Genomic DNA, 22,108 nt, shown 5'->3' on the forward strand with positions numbered 1-22,108 from the left:
CCAAAGATCGGGAACCAGCACGTGCCACACTGTCAGGGGCAAAGCCCGGTGGCCTGTCCACCTGCACTCACTTGCTCCCAAACAGTAAATATCCCCCAAAGAATCCAATCACGGAACAACAGTGTTTGAAAGGAGCCACCAACGCATAACCAAAGAGCCAGAAAAGTGATCTGAGGCCAAGAAAAAAAGAGAAAATGGATCTTAAGATAAATTCTGCCTATAGCAAATTATATCTAGGGCCAGCCTTGAGCCTCACTCAGGAACCAAAGTTGGACATTCAAAGGTAGACCAGAACACTCAGCAAAGCAACTCTTGTAATATTATAGGAGTAAAGGTCTGGAAGCAAGGGTGCTTGCTTCGACCCAGTCAAAGGCCTCAGAAGTGTAAGGATCTAAGAAGCATCTTGAAACGAACATTTTTTTTTCTGGTCTGCCACGTTTTGCCACCTATGGTGCTTATCTTCTAAAGATGTGCACGTAGATGGAGTCACCCGATGACATCAGTAACAGGATATCATCAGACACATGGTGCCGCAGGAAGCCCACAGGCAGGTGCAATCAACACCCACACTTTGAAAAATAAAAAGATAAGCCTTCAGACTTTCTCTAAACAGCATCACCCCGCCCTCCCCAATAGCCTCTCCCCCGACCTCTATTCATCACACCCTAGCTGTAATTCCAGTCACCCTGACCTCCTCAATCCCACATCAACTGAGTCACCAGATGCTAGTTCCCCAAGATCTCTTTTATCCATTAGCCTCCTTCCAATTCCCACCACTATCCACCTAGCCCAGACCTTTACAACCTCCCACCTGAGCTATCCAACTAGGTTTCTGTCTGCTCTCTCCGCCTCAGCTTCCTCCTTCCAACCCATTCTACACTCCACTTACAGATTAATTGGTCTAAAAGATGGTTCTGACCATAATATCTACCAGCTCAACATCTTCACAGTTTTCCTGTTATTTTATGAAGTCCAGACCTCTCAGCCTTGCCTGTAGAACAATCTATGCTCTAGCCTCAACGTGCCTCTCCAGACAGAATTCCAACCTACATTCCAGTCAAACTGCCTGATAGTTTTGTTTAAGCTTTCTCATTTCAGTCAGAATGTCCTCCTTCCTGTCCAACTCTTTCCAAGTCAAAATCCTACCCATTCTACATACATCTCCTGTGTGAAAGACCTCTTCCGTCTCTACTGGACCTTGTTTCTACTTCACTTACACTGTCCGTTCTGCTCTGGCTTATGTTACAGTTATCTATGTTCCTATATTGCCTCCCATGTTGGACTCAAATGTCTTAAGACCGAGGATTGTGTGCTGTTCGTCTAGTTTCTGTCCCACCACCTAGCAGAGCTGTGTATATCATAGGCACTCGCAACGATTTGTGAAAAGGAGGAAAGAAGGAAGGAAATGGGGAAGGAAGGAAGGGAGGGAGGAAGGGAGGGAAACAGGTACTGAAGAGGCCTCAGCAGTAAAGGAGCTCAGAAGGGGCCAGAGAGAGCAGGAAGAGAATCCACTAAGGGAGGAGAAGGCAAATCATAAAAAGAAATGGAAAAATTAAATAAAATGCTGTGGGACAGATCCGGGGCAGTGTGAGAGTGTGTGTTCCAGATCCGAAAGGGAGAAGAATCAAGGAAACTTGCCTGCACCATGAGAGGACTTACACCAACCTTGATTTGACCCCAGGGGCAGACTCTATCATCCCGTTATCTCCCCCACTTCTCACAGCAGGGCTGGGGTATTCGGGTTGAAACTTGGTTCCTGTGATTTATGAAACCTTAACAGGTAGAAACTAGCCTTCCTCGTATACTCCATCTAGATTTAACTAAAACATCTTATGTCTATAATAATTAACTTTTAATTTAGTGTTATTGCCGTTTACAAAGTAGCCTCATCCATGACCCTGTATGGTCTTCATATCAGTGCCACAAGATAAACGGTTAATATAATAGTTACTCCCTGAGACTTGTCTGGCACTTTAGAGTCCGCAAAGCAACTTGCCTGACAAGGTCGTCTTGTGTGGTCCCCACTCACATTTCCATTAGTCCCTTAAACCCCAGTCACACCCAGGGAGATCCATCTCCTCCAGCTTCCAGGACATGGCCTGCTGCTTTACACTTCATTGTCTTTGCAAATATCAGACAAACAGGTAGAATGGGTGGACAGATGGGTAGAACTCTTTTTAGCTCTTCACCATCTTCACCTCCAGAAGCCAGGTCTTCTGGGGGTAGGACCAGAGTAGCAGCACCTAGGGACTCTCTAGAGTCCTCCCCGGTGGGGTGGGAGGGGTGTCCGTCACCGGACAGGCACACCTGGCATTCTGTGGCTGCCTCTGCTTCTGTGGAAACTCTAGAAGGGGACTCAGGACCAGGGGGATTATGGGACCCACAACACTGCCACCGGCCAGTGAAGAACACACACACACACACACACACACACACACACACACGTGTATACACCTCTGCCCCAGGCAACACAAAGAAGGGAGAGCTCACACAGTCAAAGCCACTTCCTTTGCTGTTGGGAGAAAAGAGGAAAACTCTATACTCACTACAAAGTGAGACAGTGATGGGGGGAGAGAAATCCCCACACACACTGTACTGTATTGGCTTACTTTTGCCAATTTCTGATTCTTGTAGATGCCTCACATGCCCCCACTTTCAGCTCTTTCTTCTGCAGAATTCATTCAAGACAGCTCATTCTGTTTGCGGAGGACACAAAGGCGTGGGCCAGAGACAGGTCAGAAGAGCAGGGCATTCTAAGTGGTTTTCTCTGACTCAAGATGGGGGTAAAGCAGAGATTTCCAAGGAGAAAATAAAGCGTACAGTTGGAAAAAATATACTTAATCGTGGTTCTTTTTTCAGATTTGGAAACTAGCCTATCGTTTCACAGTACAAACAATAGAAGGTAAACAAAGTTCAACAAAACCCTCTAGGCTGGTGGAGAATGGGCAGAAGAAATATCTTCTCTATATTCATGCTTTCAAGGACAAGGTCAGAGGTTTCTTGTGGGACTCACCAGAAAGGAGGGCCAATTAAATGTTTAGCATAAAAGGGCAGAGGCAGTCTCTACCTACCAGAGACCAGGGAGCCAGTCTGGTGACCCCCAGCACTTAAACTCTTAAACAGAAGCCCGGATAGAAATTCATGGCAGTGCCCAAGCAAGCCTGCCCTTTTCTAGAATTGAGACTGGGACACAGGGCAGGCATATGACAGAGAAGAGAGAAAGAAGCTGTTGCTGGGACATCAAAAAATTCAGAAATGCTGGAGAACGTGGGTTTCTGGGGTGACTGGTTATGATGGTGTGTGTGTGTCAGTGTAAGTGTGTGTCAGTGTGGGTGTAAGAGAGAAGCTGGGGGAGGGTTTTGGTTGAAGGAGTGAGGGTGGTTCTTTTTTTAGCCTGGCAAATTGCCAACGTATGACAAAAAACTTAGCACACCCCATATGGGGTGGCATGAAAGGCAATTGGAAAAAAAAAATGCCCCTCAAAAGAGTAACCAGCTGCTAAAACCCTAACCCTGAAGCGAAAATTTACTTGGCAGAGAAGAAAAATCCTATCCCGTCTTGAGGAGCCTAATCGAAATCACTTTAGGGGGAAGCTTGAAGATGGAGCTGGAATACCCTCCCATTTATCATCAAAGATAAAGCTCTCAGCAATCTGGACCTGCAAATGGAGAGCTGTTTGTGGAAAGGATTCATCCAAGTTGTTCATAGTTGTTCAGTGTCGCCAAAGAGGTCATTCTCCTCTGCCCCTAAACAAGCAATAAACTCTCCGCACGTGAGCTGATTTCCGAACCATAAAGGGACAATGGGGTAGACCCGGGACATTTGGTGTCTGCTCCCTATGAGGGGCTGCCCCACCGCAGCTCTCAGGGCAGGCAGGGCCGTACAGGGCTGCATTCGGCAACTTGGACCCGAGTAAAAACACCCCGGAGGATGATGTCGCAACCGGTTACCCACAGGGATCAATGACTGGAAAAACAAGAAAGAAAACCTGAAACACACCACCTTGATATTTTTAAATAACTCTGAAAACGATTTCATTCCCTCTATTTAAAAAGAAATCGCTCCAACACAGAGCCATCCTCAGTTTACAGATTCCAGGAAACGCCTTGAGCTTTATGATTGAAAAGGGTCGGAGGGGCATCTAGATGAGAAAGCAAGGTTTTCTCCAGGCAGCCATCAGCGCCTGCTAAAAAGAAACCCATTTAGGCATGGATCTTCAGACAATTTTTTTTAAGGTTTATTATTTATTTATTTATTCATTCATTTATTTTATTTTTGGCTGCATCGGGTCTTAGCTGCGGCAGGCGGGATCTTCATTGAGGCATGCAAGATCTTCTACTGTCGTGTGGGCTTCTCTCTAGTTGTGGCCTGAGGGTTTTCTCTTCTCTAGTTGCGGCCCGCAGGCTCCAGGGCGCGTGGGCTCTGTAGTTTGCAGCACGCGGGCTCTAGTTGAGGCGCCCAAGCTCAGCAGTTGTGAGACGGGCTTAGTTGCCCCACAGCATGTGGGATCTCAGTTCCCTGACCAGGGATCGAACCCACGTGCCCTGCATTCTAAGGCGGATTCTTTACCACTGGACCACCAGTTAAGTCCCTTCAGACAATTTTTTAAGTATTCATTTTAACCTGACTTCCCCTAATGTAAGACCAAGCAAAGATGGGGTTAATCTCACTCTCGATTAGCTGACACTTTCCCACGTTTTCCTTCCAAGACGAGTACATCGGAAAGACTCAGGAGGCCTTAAAAAGTCCAGCACTAAATCTTTTGAGTCATTTAATCCCCAAATCTTCCATGTTTGGAGATAATTTTCTTTATGAAAAGAAACCCTAACCTGGCCTGATTCCACTCTCAAACTTGCTAATGGAACAAAGAGGCCTCTCATTAGACTCATCCCTGCGGCTACAGAAATCAGTATCTCAGGAAGGGCAGGCAGGTTGTGCTTTAGCTCCAGGATGTTTGGCTTCTGCTCTCTTTGGCTTCCTCTTGCGCATCTCATCCAGCTGAGCTCTAGCTAAATTAGACCCAGTAGATAGAAAATGGGGGAGGCTGGTGCCTAGGAGAAAGGGCTGAACAGTGATCAGGTTCACCCACCAGTGAATGGGCTCCCTTTCCGAGTAATGGGCTGCCCATCCCTGGGAGTGTTCAGAGGTGGCACCACCCCATACGGTTGTAGAAGGAACTCCTTGGAATGGAGACCAAATGGGTTCAAAGACCCCTCCCAAGCCTGAATCCGAGTCTCTGTAACTACAGGAGGGGGCTTTCAAGGCACATATGAGAAACTTTATTATTTCTCTTTCCTTCCTCCATCAGATGTCTCTCTTCGGACCCACAATTAGAAGTAAGAACATTTCACACTTTACTGAAGGCTCCATTTCCCCTTACCTCACTTCTCTGGGTAATGGTGGAGAAAGCCATTTGCCTGGTTAATCAAATCCCTCCAATGACAAGAAAGACATTTCAACAGCTGAGATATGAGCCTATATTAATAATAGGTAATGTTTATTGAGCACTTACTATGTGCCCCACGCTGTGAGAAAGACTTTACATGCATTTTCCTATTTAATCCACCCAACAATCCAAAAATGGAAACGCTGTTGTTATCTATTACAGCTAAGGAAACAGACTTACGAGATACGTTTGCCCAGCTGTGATGCCCCTGCATGTAGAGCTGGAAAAGATGTGGAGTCAGCACTCAAGTGTCTATATGAGCCGGCTCCAAAGTCCTGTGCTCCGAACCACTAAGCTTCACTGTTCAGCTGGCAATCCTTCCTTCTACTGTCAGTGCTCCTGTTTAAAGAGAAGAGGAAGGAATGTCCATCTTCCCGAAGGAAGCTGTCCTACAAGGCTGAAAGGAGTTAACAGTCCAGCATTCATGCATGCAAGGTAGCCAAGAAGGCTGAGAGCCTAGGGATGGGGAAGCGTTTGGGGGAATAAAACAGAGTCACACAGAAGTTGAGTTAATTCTCTTCAGGGTCCTAAATATTAACCTGAGTACAGTGGGAGCCAGAGGGGAGAATCAATTCAGGAAATCCAAAGTGATTAATTTCAGTCTTGGCGTAATGGACAACTTATGGCACAGAGGCTACTGCAAAAGGGTTCCGAAGCTGATTCTGACTATTTGGCACTGTTGCCCTTGTCTGTATCTGTTCCATCCTTCCAGGTCTCCCAACCCCCAATTATTCTTTTGATTCCTAGTGCCAATACCTTAGGCCAGTGTAAACTGGACGCTTATAAAGCTTTTGTTTGTTTGCTTGTTTGTTTTGAATCTACATTTTAAAGTTGAGAGATTTCACATTTAACAAATTAGGACTTTCAGCTTCTCTTTAAAAAATTGGAAGATATGGCCCAAATTCCCACATAGGGCAATCAAGGGTAGTGGCTACCCACTCTGGACAGGGTATGTACCCTCCATTTCTTCACAGTCCCTACCACTCCCTATTGCCTCATTCATTTACAGTATCTGCAGGTTTTTAGAATTTGTCACTGGTGCCTTAGACCTTTACAAGTAGCTCTGGCTACTTACAGCCAGATTGATTATGGCTTTGGATTTAAGAACTTGCTCATGCAAGAACATTGCATGAATTCCCTCTACACACACACACACACACACACACACACACACACACACTTCCCATCCTGTCCTTCTGCTAATATAAAACTCTTGGTAGAATGATCTCAGAGCCCATCTGTATGGGTGATCAGATCACCACATTTCTGGGAGCACCCTGGCTCTGCCATGGATGCATAATTCTCTTTAGAAAGCGGACTGTCCACAGGGCTCTGGGCGCTTCCTCTTGTTATATAGCTGCCTGAGGTCACCGCCAATAAATTACTGGTTTAAGGAAAACAATGACAAGCCTTCTCCATGGAGAACAGAGTTTTCTCACTCAATTATTTCCTAAAGTCATGTCCTCTTTCCCAGCTTGACACCATAATTTTTGAGGTAGCAGCACTGAGTCTGTTTGTTGTTTGTTCTTTGGATCCACACACCACACCTGCCACATGAGCCCAGCAAACTCTGAGAGTAATACATCATGCTGGCTGTGGAATTAGTCAAGTTATGATCATTGCACTGTCAATTAAGTGGCTGCTTTGTTTAAATGACTTACCAGAGTGACTCTAAATTGGCTGTATTTGTTTACTAGTCTAGCTTTTCTCTTTGTAAAAGCAATTTCTTTAACTGTTTTTGACTGCTACAGAGCTTCAATGGAAATCATGAATAATCTCATTTTAGCGAAATCAGACCTTTTAGAAACTCAAGGTATGACTTAAATTTAGGATAAAAATGGTACCTGGAAAACCAGTAATAATCTTCCTAAATTGGTATATAGCTGCAAGATGGAAGACAGGTTTATTTGCCAAAGTCATTTTTCACCTGTAGGTGTTGGTGACATAAGGAGCTGGGGAAGGAGGAGTGGGCTGGGTGCAGTGGCAGTGGGGTGGTGGACCATTTCTCCCACCTAATATCAGCTTGGAAATAGTTGACATTTGATAGCATTGTCACTTTGAGATATGTAACCCTCTGTTAGAATTACATGGCCCTTGAGAAATAGCTTCCTTTTTAAAAAATTACTTGGGAAAATATTAACTTTGTCCCTTTGAGTATCCCCTACTGCCATCAAGGAAGTTGGTATTTTTTTTCTCTGTCAGAAACAAAAGTGGCAATTTTTCTTTTCGGAGACAGGGGAGGGCCCAGGGAGTGGACAGGGGGACCTGGTGCTTTCAGAAGGCCTTTGATGCAGCTGCCTCCTGCCATCCACCATTGGGAGGAGGTCTGTCCCTAAGCTTTCTCCCCAACTGGCTTTGAGCCTATCTGGGGACAGAGTACAGCTTTCTGTCATACACAGACAGATACACACACACGCACACAAGCTCACACACAAACCAACCAGCTGCAGAGCGAGCAACAGGAGGTGGCAGAATGCTTGCCACTGTGTCACTGGATTTGTAAGCATCCCCTCCAAACCATGGCCAAGACTAGTTATTCCCTGGGCTAAAGCCAGACTGAGAACTTGGGGACCCTGCCAAGCCCTGACAGCCCCTAGGCCTAGCTCTGTTGCCAGAGCCACACAGGGAAGTCATTAATTCATTAAACAAAGCTTCAGTAAACGATTAAGGAGTCCATCATTTGTTCATCAGTGGGCTAGCTGCATAGAGGATATCTGAGCATTCACTTTAAGGAACCTAGACTATTTGGGAGAGAGGAGAAAAGCTATACACTCATTTTAAAATTGAATATTGTCACAAGAGATGCCACTCAAAGCAGCATGTAAGTAAATGCCAAATGAACTTTCAGAGGAAGGAGTTTCAGACAGTGAATCTCAGCATCAGAGAAAGCAGACATTGTGATGTAGTGGAGAGAGCCTGGGCTTTGGAGCCAGACGGACTGGGTACAGATCCTCACTGTGTGATCACAGCCAAGTTCCTCACCCTCTCTGGACTTCAGTCTGCTTACCCATGGAGTAGAGGTGGTACATGCCTTCCAGAGTTGTTGAGGGGATTATATGAGGTGGGCTGCATATTACAAGCCTTCAATAAATGTTTGAGTTTTTTGTTCTGCTTTGTTTTTAAGAACATCAGAGCGTTTAAAAAATCAGTTCAGGTAGGATTAGCCCAGAGGAAAATGACCCGAGACCATTCCTTAGAAAGAGGAAAGGAGGACTATTATAGAAAAAGTTATCATGTCTAGCGAATACTTTAGGAAGTGGAAAGGTATGAGAAGGGATTGTTTCCTTTTTTATCATATTGACTTTTTCCTGAACATGAAAATGTTTCATGTCTACTATAGAAAATTTGGAAAGCACAGTAAAACGCAAGGAAGAAAGTAAAAAATCAAATGTAATTCAGTACCCAATGAAAACTCCTATAAACACTTTGGCTTTCCTTCCAACCTTCTCCTAATTTTAACATAACTGAGATCACACTATATACACAGTTTGGAATCCTGGTTTTTGTAACTAATGTTTCATAAGCATCTTCCTCTGTCATTAAAAATTCTTTGCAAACATCATTTGCAATGGGCATATGGAATTCCACATATGGATGTACCAACATTTTCTCAACTATTCCACTAACAGTGGAGACTTAGGGCTGTTCAGATACTTCACTATTATAAATAATGCCTCCGTGAACATGAATACTTTTGTTGCAAAATCCTATTTCTTTAGGATAAGTTTCTATAGAAACTTATGGAATTACTGTTCTAAGGTTCCTGCTGAATGTAGTGTTTTCCACAAAGGATGTCCCAGCTCACATTCCCCACCAGCCACAGGCGAGAGACAGTTGGTCTTATCAAATCCTGAGACCCAATATTATCTTTGGAAAGAAAATTTTTTGCCTAATTTGATAGTCACGAAATAGCATTTCATTGTTCTCTTAACTATCTTCTTCCTTCTAGCAATATACCTAAAAGGATCTAAAGGAGTGCTCAGATAAAGGAAAGGAGCTTTCTTTTGTCTGCAAACAATCAACAAATATTTATTGTGCAAATCATTTTACTCTGGATTTAACTTCTCTCCCCTTTTTGGGTGAGTTTGGGAGATTCCACTTTTCAGGTTTTAGCCATTGTGAAGATAAGAGTTTTGAGGTACAATGCTGCTGACATTCTGGGTCAAAACATACTGATTCTGCCACTACTAAGCTTCAGGGAAAGCAAGCCATGGAACCTGTCTGAAATTCCAGCCCTTCAGCCGATAGGATGCCTGTCCTACCTGGTTTATGGAAATGTGAAGATCCTGACATTTTATTAATGATTTATTAAAATTTAAAGTGCTTTTAAGACTTAAAAAAAATTCTACATAACATAATATTATGTTCGATTTTATCCCGTCATTATTGTGTCCTAAATTGACAGTTTCTGAGAGTCCGACCTCCTAACTCCAATATCAGCTTTCAGTAGATGAGGACCTTCACCGACAAATATTAGGGAAGGGGTCCACAGAAAAGAGGAAAAACTTATGCTCGGTAGAGATACGGTTCCCAGCCTACCCACTGTCTCTGGAACACCTCCAGATCGAAAGGTTTCATCTGGAAGAAAAAGGGGGTGGTGCCTAAGGTCCAGTCTGGGCAAGCCCTCTTCTCGCGAGGGCCCCAGGGTGGGAGGCGTCTGGGGTCCGCGTCGCAGTGCAATCACCTCTCCCGCCGGCTGACGCTCACACCTCGGTCCCCGCTGTCACTCCTGCGGTCACCCCCGCCTGCGGTCGCACTATTTCTCGGCCCCGTCCTTTACTGGGTCCCCGGCCCCACCCAGGCTCTGCGCGGGTGGGAAGTGGCGCGAGACTGGAAAGCACTGTCTGGGCGCCCACTGCAAACCCCAGCCGTCTGGGGCTAAGCGTCCAGACTCCACCCCAACTCCACCCCGCCCTGCTCTCCAACCTAATTTCTTACCGCTGCCAACGCTTGTCCTCCGTATTGGGTCGGACTGCAGATGCGGGGCCGGTAGATGTGGGTTCGAGTCCGCTTGGAATCTCCTGCCAACCCTGGCATTTCATCTCTGGAGGGCTGCTTCCTGTTTCCTCCGCCTGAGGGCTTTGCCAGGTTCACCGCTGTATCCTCAGCGCCTGGAACAGTGCGTGGCATGCAGTCAGCCCTCACTAAATATCTGTTGACTAAATGCATCTCTGTAATGGTTAACACCCACAGGGTGTTGTGGGAATGAATGATTCTGTGCAAGTACCCTGTGATATGTTACAAAAGTACTATTCGCTACGTTTCTCTAATAACAAAGCATAAATATGTATATATAGATGCTTTGTTATAAGAGAACAAAGCATATATATATATATATATATATATAATTTTAAGTACTATTCACTTATTGGTTACCCGGGAATACATACCTACTTCTCTATCACAGTCTCCCTCCAGAATTATGCCAAATCATCCTACCTTCTTCTGAAAGTGTTTCCTGACTCTACTACTATTACTGTGGATGTGCATGCCTAGTTATACACAATTGTGCTCTGAAGAAAGAATCTTTACTTATTTCATTTCCTGAATGGATTGCATGTGCTGAAAGAGCAGGGAATGGAGTCAGAGGTTGGACCCGCTGCCAGCATTGCCGCCTATTGGTCGGGTTACTCTGGCAAGTCATTTCCCCTCTCTGGGCCTCAGTGTCTCCATCTGTAGCCTTCCCGGGTCTGGAATGCCACCCACGTGAGCAAGGATAGACGCGCCACACAGGGACGCGTCGGTCGCCCGCGCTTTCAACCTCCCTCAGGGGGCATCCTGCTTTCCCAAGTTGCGGCACGCCTCTGGGACGCCCTCCACAGCTCTAGACTCACGAGGTGACCGCGAGCTAGAGCTAAAGGGAGCCGCTGAGGGGCTTCCCTGGCTTAACCTGCGGGGGCCGCCTGAGTGCTTACCCCCTCGCCCCTCCCTCGCGGCCTCCACCCGCTCATCTGCCCCTCTCCATCCCCCCACCATTCCGCCTTTCTCCCCGCCCCGCCCTCCCGCCCACCCGCGCGGCGCATGCGCCGCCCGCGGAGCGTGTTTTTATAAAAGTGCAGCTTCGACTAGAAACTTCAGTTTGTTGGCTGCGGTAGCAGGTAGCAAAGTGTCTCCTAGGACTTGAGTACTCCGGTAGCCCCCGCGGCTGGAGAGCAAGCGATTACCATGGACGGGTTCCATGTAAGTCGTTTCAACCTGCTTTTTCTTAAACGTATTACAAACACATGAAATTAGAGCGCAACTCCTCTCCGAGCGGGCAGAAACGACCAGAATATTGGAGGTGCCCGTGCCCCGGAGAAGGGGCATAGAAAGGAGTTTTCGTGCGCTTGGCTACGGTCGGGGTGGGGGCGGGCGGGGTTGGACTGAAATCTTTTTCTAAGTAGAGGAGAAAAGATGGGAACGACCGTTTCGGTGGCTGCATGTGTCTCCCCCTTGAGTTCTGCGGCGCGCGCCGGGTTTGCACGCTGTTTGCAAACAGAACATTCTGTGCACAAGTGCAGAGAAGACGTGCGCGCTGCCAGAGACCGTGGGTCTCTTCCTTGGGGGAGCGGGGGTTTCTTTTGGAGCGAATTACATGATCTGAATTTGGAGGTGGAGGGCGGCCCGCCCGGGCTGAGTTCCCAGAGGGAGACTGCGCCCCTGGTTAACTTCAGGGGCAAAGGCGCCTGAGGACCACTCTTGCCGTTGGGCGCGTGTTCGCTAAACTCTGCTGCCCGCGGAGCTGTGCCAGTGCCGGGTACTGTGAGCAGAGGGCGGACCCACCGTGCCGCTTTGCTGAGGTGTCTGCGCGTTGGCCGCAGCAGGGAGGTGGCCGGGAGCAGCCCGCGCCACTGAGGATTGAGGGAGAGACATCGCGGGCGTCGCCAGCGCCGCGAGTGGGCCCCGGGGTTCTGGAGTTGGGGGTCGTGCAGAAGTTGGAGTATATAAGCGGTCACGGTGCAGCAGCACCCCGAGGTGTTCGCGGCGGGGACTAAGGGTGGAGTGAAGGGCTGGGAGGGCACCTGGGCTGCCGGTAGTTGCGGCGCAGACACGCAGGTGCAAGTGGGGAGACAGTTGGGCTCTCACCGAGCCCGGTTGCGCCATTTAACCGTCGGTGGTTTCCTGGAGCCTTTTGAAATCCCCTTGGTATGGGAGGCTTTTCGTTTCCCCCAGCGGCGCGCGATTCAAAGGCTCCCGCGGCGGAGCCGCCCAGTCTCTCCCCAGCACCCTGCAGGACTGCGCCTGGCGTGCGGCGGGGCCAAACCGTTGGAGCCACTGCCTGCCGGCGGTGGGCGTGGTGGGCCGCGCGGAGGGCTGGAGCTGGACCACCCGGCCCCCAGCGCGCCCTCCGCCTGGAGGCTTCCAGCTTGCAGACCTCCCACCCCATTAACTGGATCCGTGGCAGGATGGGAAGCGACCCGGGAGAGTGAGGAAATGAAACTCGGGGCGAGGACCACGGGTGCAGACCCCGTGACTTTCCCCTCCCATTAAAATGCTGTGCTCGCTAATGTCCCAAAGGCGCCAAGTGATAAACATGGGTTTGGCAGAGAAACCCACGCCCCTGAGCAGCGCCGGTGGGAGTGAGGGTTCCCCGCTTCTGACACCCCACCCCTGCCCCCAAGCACCAAAGCCCTTCGTTTAAGACCGCATTCCCCTTCCCCACTACGTGTTGCTTGAAGTACGGAATGGTTTGTGTTTAGACAGTCGTGGAGAAAACAGTGTTTCATGCTTTAGAATAAGAGTCTTTGGGACCCCGCGGTCCTTCTTCCTCCCCTCTTCCCTCTCCTGGCGAATCTTCATAGAGAAAGTTAATCCCAGCTCCTCGGAACACGAGATTCTACCCCCAATCCCACCATCATGCCGCCTAGGAGTGGCCTCTTTTGTGTTTTGTTTTGGTTTTTTTCCTCCCAAGGTTTTTCCTTCCCTCTAGTGGGCGGGGCAGAAGAGTTAGCAAAGATGTGACTTTGCAACCCAAAGAATCTCATCGCCCTCTTGTTTTAAACAAAGAATTTTGTAACTGGTTCTCCTAATGAGGGATATAATGAAGCGACTATGGGGGAAGATGGGAGGAGAGTTGTAGGAGTCTAGAATAATTCCCTTGTGCTCTTACCCCAGTACTTTAGTGGGAGCAGAATTTCCTGAAGCAGGCTGGGCTGAGTTGGTTTTTATAAACTGCTTTTGTAAAATACCAGAAACATTGTTTTGAACTTCGGGAATGCCTGCCGAACTTGAAAGTGAATGTCCATTCCCTTGCCTTTTTCAGATATTCTCTTCAGATAATTACACAGAGGATGACTTGGGCTCAGGAGACTATGACTCCACAAAGGAACCCTGCTTCCGGGAGGAAAATGCCCATTTCAACCGTATCTTTCTGCCCACTGTCTACTCCATCATCTTCTTGACTGGCATAGTGGGTAACGGATTGGTCATCCTGGTCATGGGTTACCAGAAGAAACTGAGAAGCATGACAGACAAGTACAGACTGCACCTGTCTGTGGCAGACCTCCTCTTTGTCCTCACACTTCCCTTCTGGGCAGTTGATGCCGTGGCAAACTGGTACTTTGGGAAGTTCCTGTGCAAGGCAGTCCATGTCATCTACACAGTCAACCTCTACAGCAGTGTCCTCATCCTGGCCTTCATCAGTCTGGACCGGTACCTGGCTATCGTCCACGCCACCAACAGTCAGAGGCCAAGGAAGCTGTTGGCTGAAAAGGTGGTCTATGTTGGTGTCTGGATACCTGCTCTCCTGTTGACTATTCCCGATTTCATCTTTGCCAGCATCAGGGAGGCGGATGGGAGGTACATCTGCGACCGCTTCTATCCCAGCGACTTGTGGTTGGTGGTGTTCCAGTTTCAGCACATCGTGGTTGGCCTTATCCTGCCGGGTATCGTCATCCTGTCCTGCTATTGCATTATCATCTCCAAGCTGTCCCACTCCAAGGGCTACCAGAAGCGAAAGGCCCTCAAGACCACAGTTATCCTCATCCTGGCTTTCTTTGCCTGCTGGCTGCCCTACTACATTGGGATCAGCATCGACTCCTTCATCCTCCTGGAAATCATCCAGCAAGGGTGTGAGTTTGAGAGCACTGTGCACAAGTGGATTTCCATCACCGAGGCCCTAGCCTTTTTCCATTGTTGCCTGAATCCCATCCTCTATGCCTTCCTTGGGGCCAAATTTAAAACCTCTGCCCAGCATGCACTCACCTCTGTGAGCAGAGGGTCCAGCCTGAAGATCCTCTCCAAGGGAAAGCGGGGTGGACATTCTTCTGTTTCAACCGAGTCGGAGTCTTCGAGTTTTCACTCCAGCTAACACTGGACTTTTATACATTAAAGAACTTTTTCTGAAGTTACACATTTTTTCAGATATAAAAGACTGACCAACACTGTACAGTTTTTATCGACTGTTGGACATTTTTTCTTGTGTGCCTTTAGTTTTTGTGAGGTTTAATTGACTTATTTATATAAATATTTTTTGTTGTTGTTTCATGTTGATGAGTGTCTAGGCAGGACCTGTGGCCAAGTTCTTAGTTGCTGTATGTCATTGTAGGACCGTAGAAAAGGGAACTGAACATTCCAGAGTGTATAGTGAAATCACTTAAGCTAGAAGTTATCCTCAGCTGTTTGTAAATAAATAATCTGTCCATTCCAGTGGAACATTTTCTTTTTCCTGCTCTTAAATTGTTTGGTTACACTATGTGATTTTGCTGTAGAAGATGGCACTTTTAACCAAAGCCTGAAGTGGTATAGAAATGCTGGTTTTTCAGTTTTCAGGAGTGTGTTGATTTCAGTACCTACAATGTACAGCCTTGTATTAAGTTGTTAATAAAAGTACATGATAAACCTACTTAGTGTTATGTTCTGATTTCTATTGACATTCCTTTGGCTGGCAGAAGTCAAAAATAACAATAGATACCTGCATGGCATGTCAGATACTGTCCTAGGTATTTTAGTTGTAATATTTTACTTAATCCTTATCACAGCTCTATGATAGGCTCTGGTTCTATTATTACTAACATTTTGTAGAGCAGGAAACCAAAGTACAGAGAGCCTAAGTGACTTGGTCAAAGTACAGTAAGTACGCACAATGAATATCTCAAACCAGGTAATGTGACTTCAGTATCTGAAGTCTTAACCACTTTTAACTCATGGAAGTTTAGAAATGTCCAGCCAGCACATATTCCTATGAAAGATAATCTTCCCGAAGGATAAATGCGCATAAAGAAGAAAAGGTATGCAATCCCATGTTTTAGATTTTACTATCATCCCCTTGTGTACTCCAGGTCTGTGCCAGCCAGGCACTGTATGCTCTTCTCGTCTACGCCTCTCAATCTAGATGTCGTCAGGCCCTTTTGACAGGCGAGAAGACTGAGGTTCAGAGACTTGCCATAACTTGCAGTTTCAAGGGGACATACCAGGAGCTGACTCCATTCATCCTTCCAGCCCTTGCTCTTAACCATTACCCACTGTTGTCCCGCAGAACACCTGGTCATAAGGCAACTGAACTGCTATTGAAAATAAAGCCAAAAGCCAAAAGTGAATGTTTTCTTCATAAAATTAACCATGCCCAAAATACCCCTCTTGCAATATCTTCTATGCAAATCTCAACACTTAATCTATTGCAACATCTAGCACCTCAAGGGTTCAGCCAAGCAGACAGAAGTTAAAGTGGTGCTTTCAGAGCTCAGAAGAAAGGTCCACTGATGCGAGCTCCCCATTGCCCACGTTTTGCACAAGATTTTGGAGTCTTATGTAACATCACCCGTAGCTATTTACACTACCATTGTGCAAGCCCCAAGCTCTTGAGTACATTTCAGCTCCGGTCTCCATTTAAAGATAATTTTTAAACTATAGTAGCCATACCTGTCTCACTTTGTGACACACACATGGCACTCCAGGCATGCACTCAAAGATAATAACCAGGATATAATTAAGACAATATTTGGTCTACTTTTCATAATTGTTTCTGGCACAGAAAATCCATTTTGGAGGAAAAACTGCAATGTCTTATCTTTCTGAGGCAAATCACATTTGTTGAAGACAAATTATAGATGCTGTGAAGGGAAATAATTTAATTACTTAAAAGAGAATCCAATTTGGCTGTATATTTTTGCTGCAGTCTATGGAGCTGGGATAATTCAAAGTAGTATTCCTATTCCACTTGAGAACATAATTAGATTTTACATAGGAAATTATCTTGAGGTTTCTTGGTTTTCCCTGGGAAGCCTAATTGGATCACCCTTCATTTAAGCATAGTTTTACACGTTCTCTCTCAAAGGCTTAGCCTTAAAGCCGTGACCATTGTAAAAGACTTCACTTGAACTTTCTCTATAAATATTTATTCTTGAGGAGACAATAGAAGAAATCCTTGGAAGGAATTCTTTTTCTTTCTCATCTTAGCTTGAAACCTTGTCACCCCAGATTCCTCGCCTCTGCCCTGGAGTCACAACAAAAGGAACTGAGCTGAAACAAAATTCCCAGTGTCACCAGTCTTAATGGATATTTCATTCTCCTTTGAACAAAGGTGGGATATCTCTTTTTCAAAAAGAAAAAAAGCCTTGGCTCTCTCCCTACCCTGAAAGCTCCCCCACCCCTATCATTCTCTGTCCTGACCCTGCCATTTCCAAGCGGCTCCAAAGCATTCCCTGTGTGGTGGTTTGTCTGACAATGCTGGGAAACCCAGTCTGCTGGCCAGCCCTTGCATGAAGTAGCTGATTGTTCCCTTTCCTCATCCCTTATGAATGGGGCCCTTGAAGGTCAGTAATGTAGATCCAGTTGTATAATGGAAGCTAAAATATTTAAATTGTATGCATGCTGCCAATAATGGCGTAAATATGACATCTGAGTTATTAATAACATTAAGCCTGTAACTGGGGAGGAAAGTGGATGTTTTTATCTTGCCAAGCCTTTGTTTTCCTAAAATGCCACTTGGCAATTCAGCTCTCCCTACTGGGGGCTTCTCAGCCTCCTTCTGTGGTTATGCCTACATTCAAGTAATCATTCTGGGGTACTCTTTTAAGAGGATAACCTACAGGCTTTATTTTAATAATTTCAACTAAGTGTCTGTGACTTTCTCCAAGCTTACTGTCAGTAAATAAAGGCACCACAAACAGAATTGAGTTGTCATTACTCCCAGGTAGTACTCACTTAAGAGGGTCAAGGACCGCTGGAGACAAGATTCACATTACCTTAGAAAATAATCTAGGCGGCCCCAACACTTGGAAATGTGGCACTGAGCCTGGCATTGTGGGGATTTACCCAGCCCACTTTGAGGAGGTCTCCACTTGGCTGCCAAAGTGGTTTATCTGGTCAGTGCTGGAGAGATCCAAAAGTTAGCCAGAGGAATGGCCTAAGAGGAATCTTGGAGCCTCAGGGACCCATAAAGCAGTGGAGACAAATCCTTTCAGAGCAGTGGTTCTCAACTGGGGGTGATTTTTGCCCCCCAGGGAACATTTAGTAAGGTCCGGAAACATTTTAGGTTATCATACTGGGGGGGTGGGGGGGTGGGTAGGAGGGTAGGTGAGGTGCTACTGGCATCTAGTGGGTGGGGGCCAGGGATGCTGTTAAACATCCTACGATGTACAGGACAGGCACCCACAACAATTACCCAGCCCGAAGTGTCAACAGTGTTCAAGACTGAGAACAAGTTTTTAAGGTGAGGGCCATGGGATGAAAATTATTATCAAAATAAGGATACATCCAACCAGCATCATTTCATGAAATTATCACTGGACAGGATCCCAAGGTCTCCCTTTAGCCTCCTTTATTCTGTCTCATTTCAATGCTTTTTTACCCCCACTTTACTCAACTCACACAATTCTTTCACCCTGATTTCAGTGTTACTTTGTCATAACTAACATATCTTTCTGTTTGTTTTCTTCTTTCCTGCCATTCTAAGAAGACATGCCACAAAGGGAAATACACGGTAAAGGGTGACTGCTGGTGACTCTCTAGTTCCCACCCAATATCTGTCGCTCTAAAGACCACGATGTTTACTCATTTAATCCTCACCACAGCCTGTGACTCAACTAGGAACGCTTCCCATCTTTCTCCTTTTATTTGAAAAATAAACAAGGAGTGATTGAGGTACCAGCCCATTGTTCCATTGTCTGCAACTGATTTGGATTAATTTAAATCAATCCTGTTAAGTCCCATAATTAAAATCTTCTAAAACCTTCTGAAAATCCTTCTTTCAACAGAAAATGCTAAACTGCTTGCAGGCTGAGCTGAAGGATCCACAATGTTAAGAAAGCCACAAAAAGGGAAAGAATTTTTCAAAATCAAACAAATAAAGGTGCTCAACCAAACCATACCAGGTGCTGGGTGTTTATCTGGCAGAGCCGGTCCGCGATTAAGTTGATTTACATATTACAGTTCAATTAACTAGAACTCAACTCATCAACACTCTTAATCAAAGGGAATTACTTCCTCATATTTGACTCTGTCAGAAGGAAAGTAATATTTATTGAGAGCTCACTAAATTCCAGGCACTCTCATACATGTGATCCACGCACAAAGGGCCCATCAGTTAGATGATATTGCTACCTGCATTTTCAGGCGAGGACCCTGTCAAAGAGTTAAACTACAAATAAAGGGGTTATGCTCTTTCTGCTATGCATACTATAAATGGCATTCAAACAGAACCACCAAGGTCTGGGGCATGTCCTCATGTTCTCAATATATTCAGTCCAAACATCTCTATCTTTTCTAGGCCGAATCCTATGTGATAACAAAAACAGTTACCATTCACTTTGAGGGTTTCCTACATTAAATAATACATTGATTATTTAATCTCACAGCAGCCCTATATAGTAGGAAATATTATTTTCCTGTTTTACAGATGGAGAAATTGAGGCAAAATTAACCCAATGCCATATATTTAATGAGTGGTAAAGCTTTGACACCAGGCAGTCTGACACCAGAGTGTGCCTTCTTAAGCATTATAGTAACTTTATTATTTTCTATGACGTTAGCCAGGGTAATAACCATGAGGTCAAAAAGATCCTCCATGCTCTCCAGTCCTCTTTAGGGTTCAATACCGGACACTCGCCTGGTTGTACTTTTTAAAGCAACAAAGCAGACACTGACATTTGAGAAAGGTTTTCACTATTAGTCATTGAAATAAAATGGGTTTCAGTGCCTGGCACATAGCAGGACCCAATAAATACTTGCTGAATGAGCTAATGAATGAACACCCATAAATTTGTATTCCTGAGAGCACACTATGCTCTAAGCATTCTGATTAATGTTTGTGTGTGACTTGACTTCCTTCCTTTACTGTTTCAGCCATTCTTTTTTTCTTTATTGAAGTATAGTTGATTTACAATATTGTGTTAGTTTTAGGTGTACAGCCAACTGGTTCAGTTATAAATATATTTTTTCAGATTATTTTCCCTTATAGGTTATTATAAGATATTGACAGTTCCCTGTGTTATACAGTAAATCCTTGTTGCTTATCTATTTTATGTATAGTAGTTTGTATCTGTTAATCCCATACTTCTAATTTATCCCTCTCCCCCAACCCTTTCCTCTTAGGTAACCATAAGTTTGTTTTCTATGTCTGTGAGTATGTTTCTGTTTTATATAGAGAGTCACTTGTATTATATTTTAGATTCCACATATAAGTGGTATCATATAATATTTGTCTTTCTCTGACTTACTTCACTTAGTATGATAATCTCTAGGTCCATCCTTGTCACTGCAAATGGCAATATTTCATTCTTTTTTATCAGCCATTCTTTTATTGAACCATTTATTGAACAAAACCCTGGGCCATGCAGGTATGAATGTTGCTCATGGTATAGTGGAAGAAGTAATCCTTTGGTGTTCTAGACATGTTGGAAAGTTAGCTAAAGGACTCTCAGACTTTCCGACTTCCTTACATTTTAAGAAATCAAAGTTTTCGCCCTCCCACCCAATTTTTCTATTATTTAATACCCATCCCCCAAGTCCTGCTTCCACTGATTCCCCATTTAGGGGAGAGCAGATCCCTGCCCACCTCACAAGCTGGGTGAGAAGCTCCCAATCCCGGTCTTCCTATTTTACCAGCCCAAGGGAAGCTGTCCATACACACCACAAGGATAAAAGCAGAAATTCTGCCAAACCATAGGATATGGGAAAGAGCCTCAAAGGCAGTTTCTTGGACTTCTGTCCATAGGAGACAACTTGTTAGGCCCCTGGGATTGAAGAATGAAATCATGACCATCGTTTTGGACAACATCCTACTTCCTCTGGCAAGCCTACTTAGTGTCTATCAGTCCAAAGTGAGCTTTTCCACCCTAAATTCTTAGCTCATGAAGTCTGCAGTTTGTAAGCTAGCACACATAAAAGGCTTTTGAAAAGTTAAAAGCAGCTATTGTGTGTCATTACCATTATTCTTTTCTTTCATTTTTAAACAAATTTTGCTTCCCAACTAGTTTAATGTCTTAAGTGCAGAGACCTTTGCAGTGTAACATAGTTAATTGATAGACTTGATTTGATTTGATTTGATGAGAAACTAATCAGATTCCATAGGTTGTGCCAATGTTGGCTAAAATTACATAAGTTAGCTCAGTTGGTTAGAACCTGATGTTTCTAAAGCCAGGATCAAGGGTGAGTCCCGCCAGGGCCATCTTTATAGTGATGTTACACATGAATGTAAGCTCTATGAATGCAAAGACTATGTCTATGTTGTTTATAGCTGTATTTCCAGTGTCTAGAACAGGGATCGAAAGCTTTTTCTGTAAAGGGCTAGATAGTAAATGTTTTAGGCTTGACAGGCCATGCAGTTTCTGTCACAACTACTCAACTCTGCCATTGTAGCAGGAAAGCATCCAGAGACAACACATGAATGAATGAGTATGTCTGTGTTCCAATAAAACTTTATTTTTGGACCCTGACGTTTGAATTTCATGTAATTTTCACATATCACAAAATATTATTCTTCTTTTAATTTTTTTCAACCATTTTATAAAAATGTAAAAACCATTCTTTGCTCCCAGGCTATGAAAAACAGGGACAGGTCAAATCTGACCTGCTGTCTGTAGTTTGCTGACCCCAACTAAACAATGCTTAAAATACAGAAGAAATTCAATAAACATGAATGAATATGTGAAACTCTCAATATGAGACAGTTTACTCTTTAAGTTTTAAGGCACCAAGAACCCCAGTGAACCTGTGACCTTTAAGTATTTGCAAAAACACGACACCTACCATTTATAAGCACTTTACCAGCCACAAAATGCTTTCACAGGTAGGACCTCAGCGTGGGTCTCTGTGCCAATTTGTGCCCTATTGGTTGGCCAAATCCTGTTGCTTTACTGGGTCTATTATTTGGAGAAGAAAGGCCTGGGATAGGAGAGTTGCCTTTTTTATCCACTTTTTGTTCTCTATCACTCTCATCTCCAGGAGTACAGATGAAGGTGGCGTCTCCTGTTATAACTCCCTGTAGCTAGAACAGCAATGGTTCACTCATCAGAGTTGTTGGGATACACACAGACTAACCTTCCTCAGGCGTGAGCAACATGAGATTTGCTTCTCCAAAGTGATAATCACCAGTCACAACTTTTGGCAGCAACTCTCCAGCCAGTAAATAGGACAAAAGAAAAAGCCATAATCCACAGTGATGAATAGTGTTTCACAGCCACAAGCTGAGCCACAAAAGCCCAAGAAAAATCAATGGTGCAGAAAGCCTTTTTGGACCTGACC

General features: G+C 45.1%; 1 protein-coding gene and 1 long non-coding RNA gene across 3 annotated transcripts in view; one reads left to right on the forward strand and one right to left on the reverse strand.

Annotated features, from left to right (window-relative positions):
• Positions 1-1,463: 1,463 nt before the first annotated feature.
• LOC309631473 overlaps positions 1,464-22,108 on the reverse strand; it is a 144,086-nt gene continuing 123,441 nt past the window's right edge. For both annotated transcript variants that reach the window (XR_014246289.1, XR_014246290.1), the window contains 2 exons: positions 10,385-10,557; positions 1,464-5,785 (listed from right to left, as the gene is read on the reverse strand). This is a non-coding gene — a long non-coding RNA (uncharacterized lncRNA). The remainder of the gene's footprint in view (positions 5,786-10,384; positions 10,558-22,108) is intronic.
• On the forward strand, positions 11,496-15,269 carry CXCR4 (C-X-C motif chemokine receptor 4). Its single transcript, XM_082396025.1, has 2 exons — positions 11,496-11,626; positions 13,689-15,269. Exons 1-2 carry the CDS (start codon positions 11,612-11,614, stop codon positions 14,733-14,735), a joined length of 1,062 nt encoding a protein of 353 aa, XP_082252151.1. The 5' UTR covers positions 11,496-11,611; the 3' UTR covers positions 14,736-15,269.

This window comes from Balaenoptera borealis, assembly GCF_965194805.1.
Source record: "Balaenoptera borealis genome assembly, chromosome: 6".
NCBI lineage: Eukaryota > Metazoa > Chordata > Mammalia > Artiodactyla > Balaenopteridae > Balaenoptera > Balaenoptera borealis.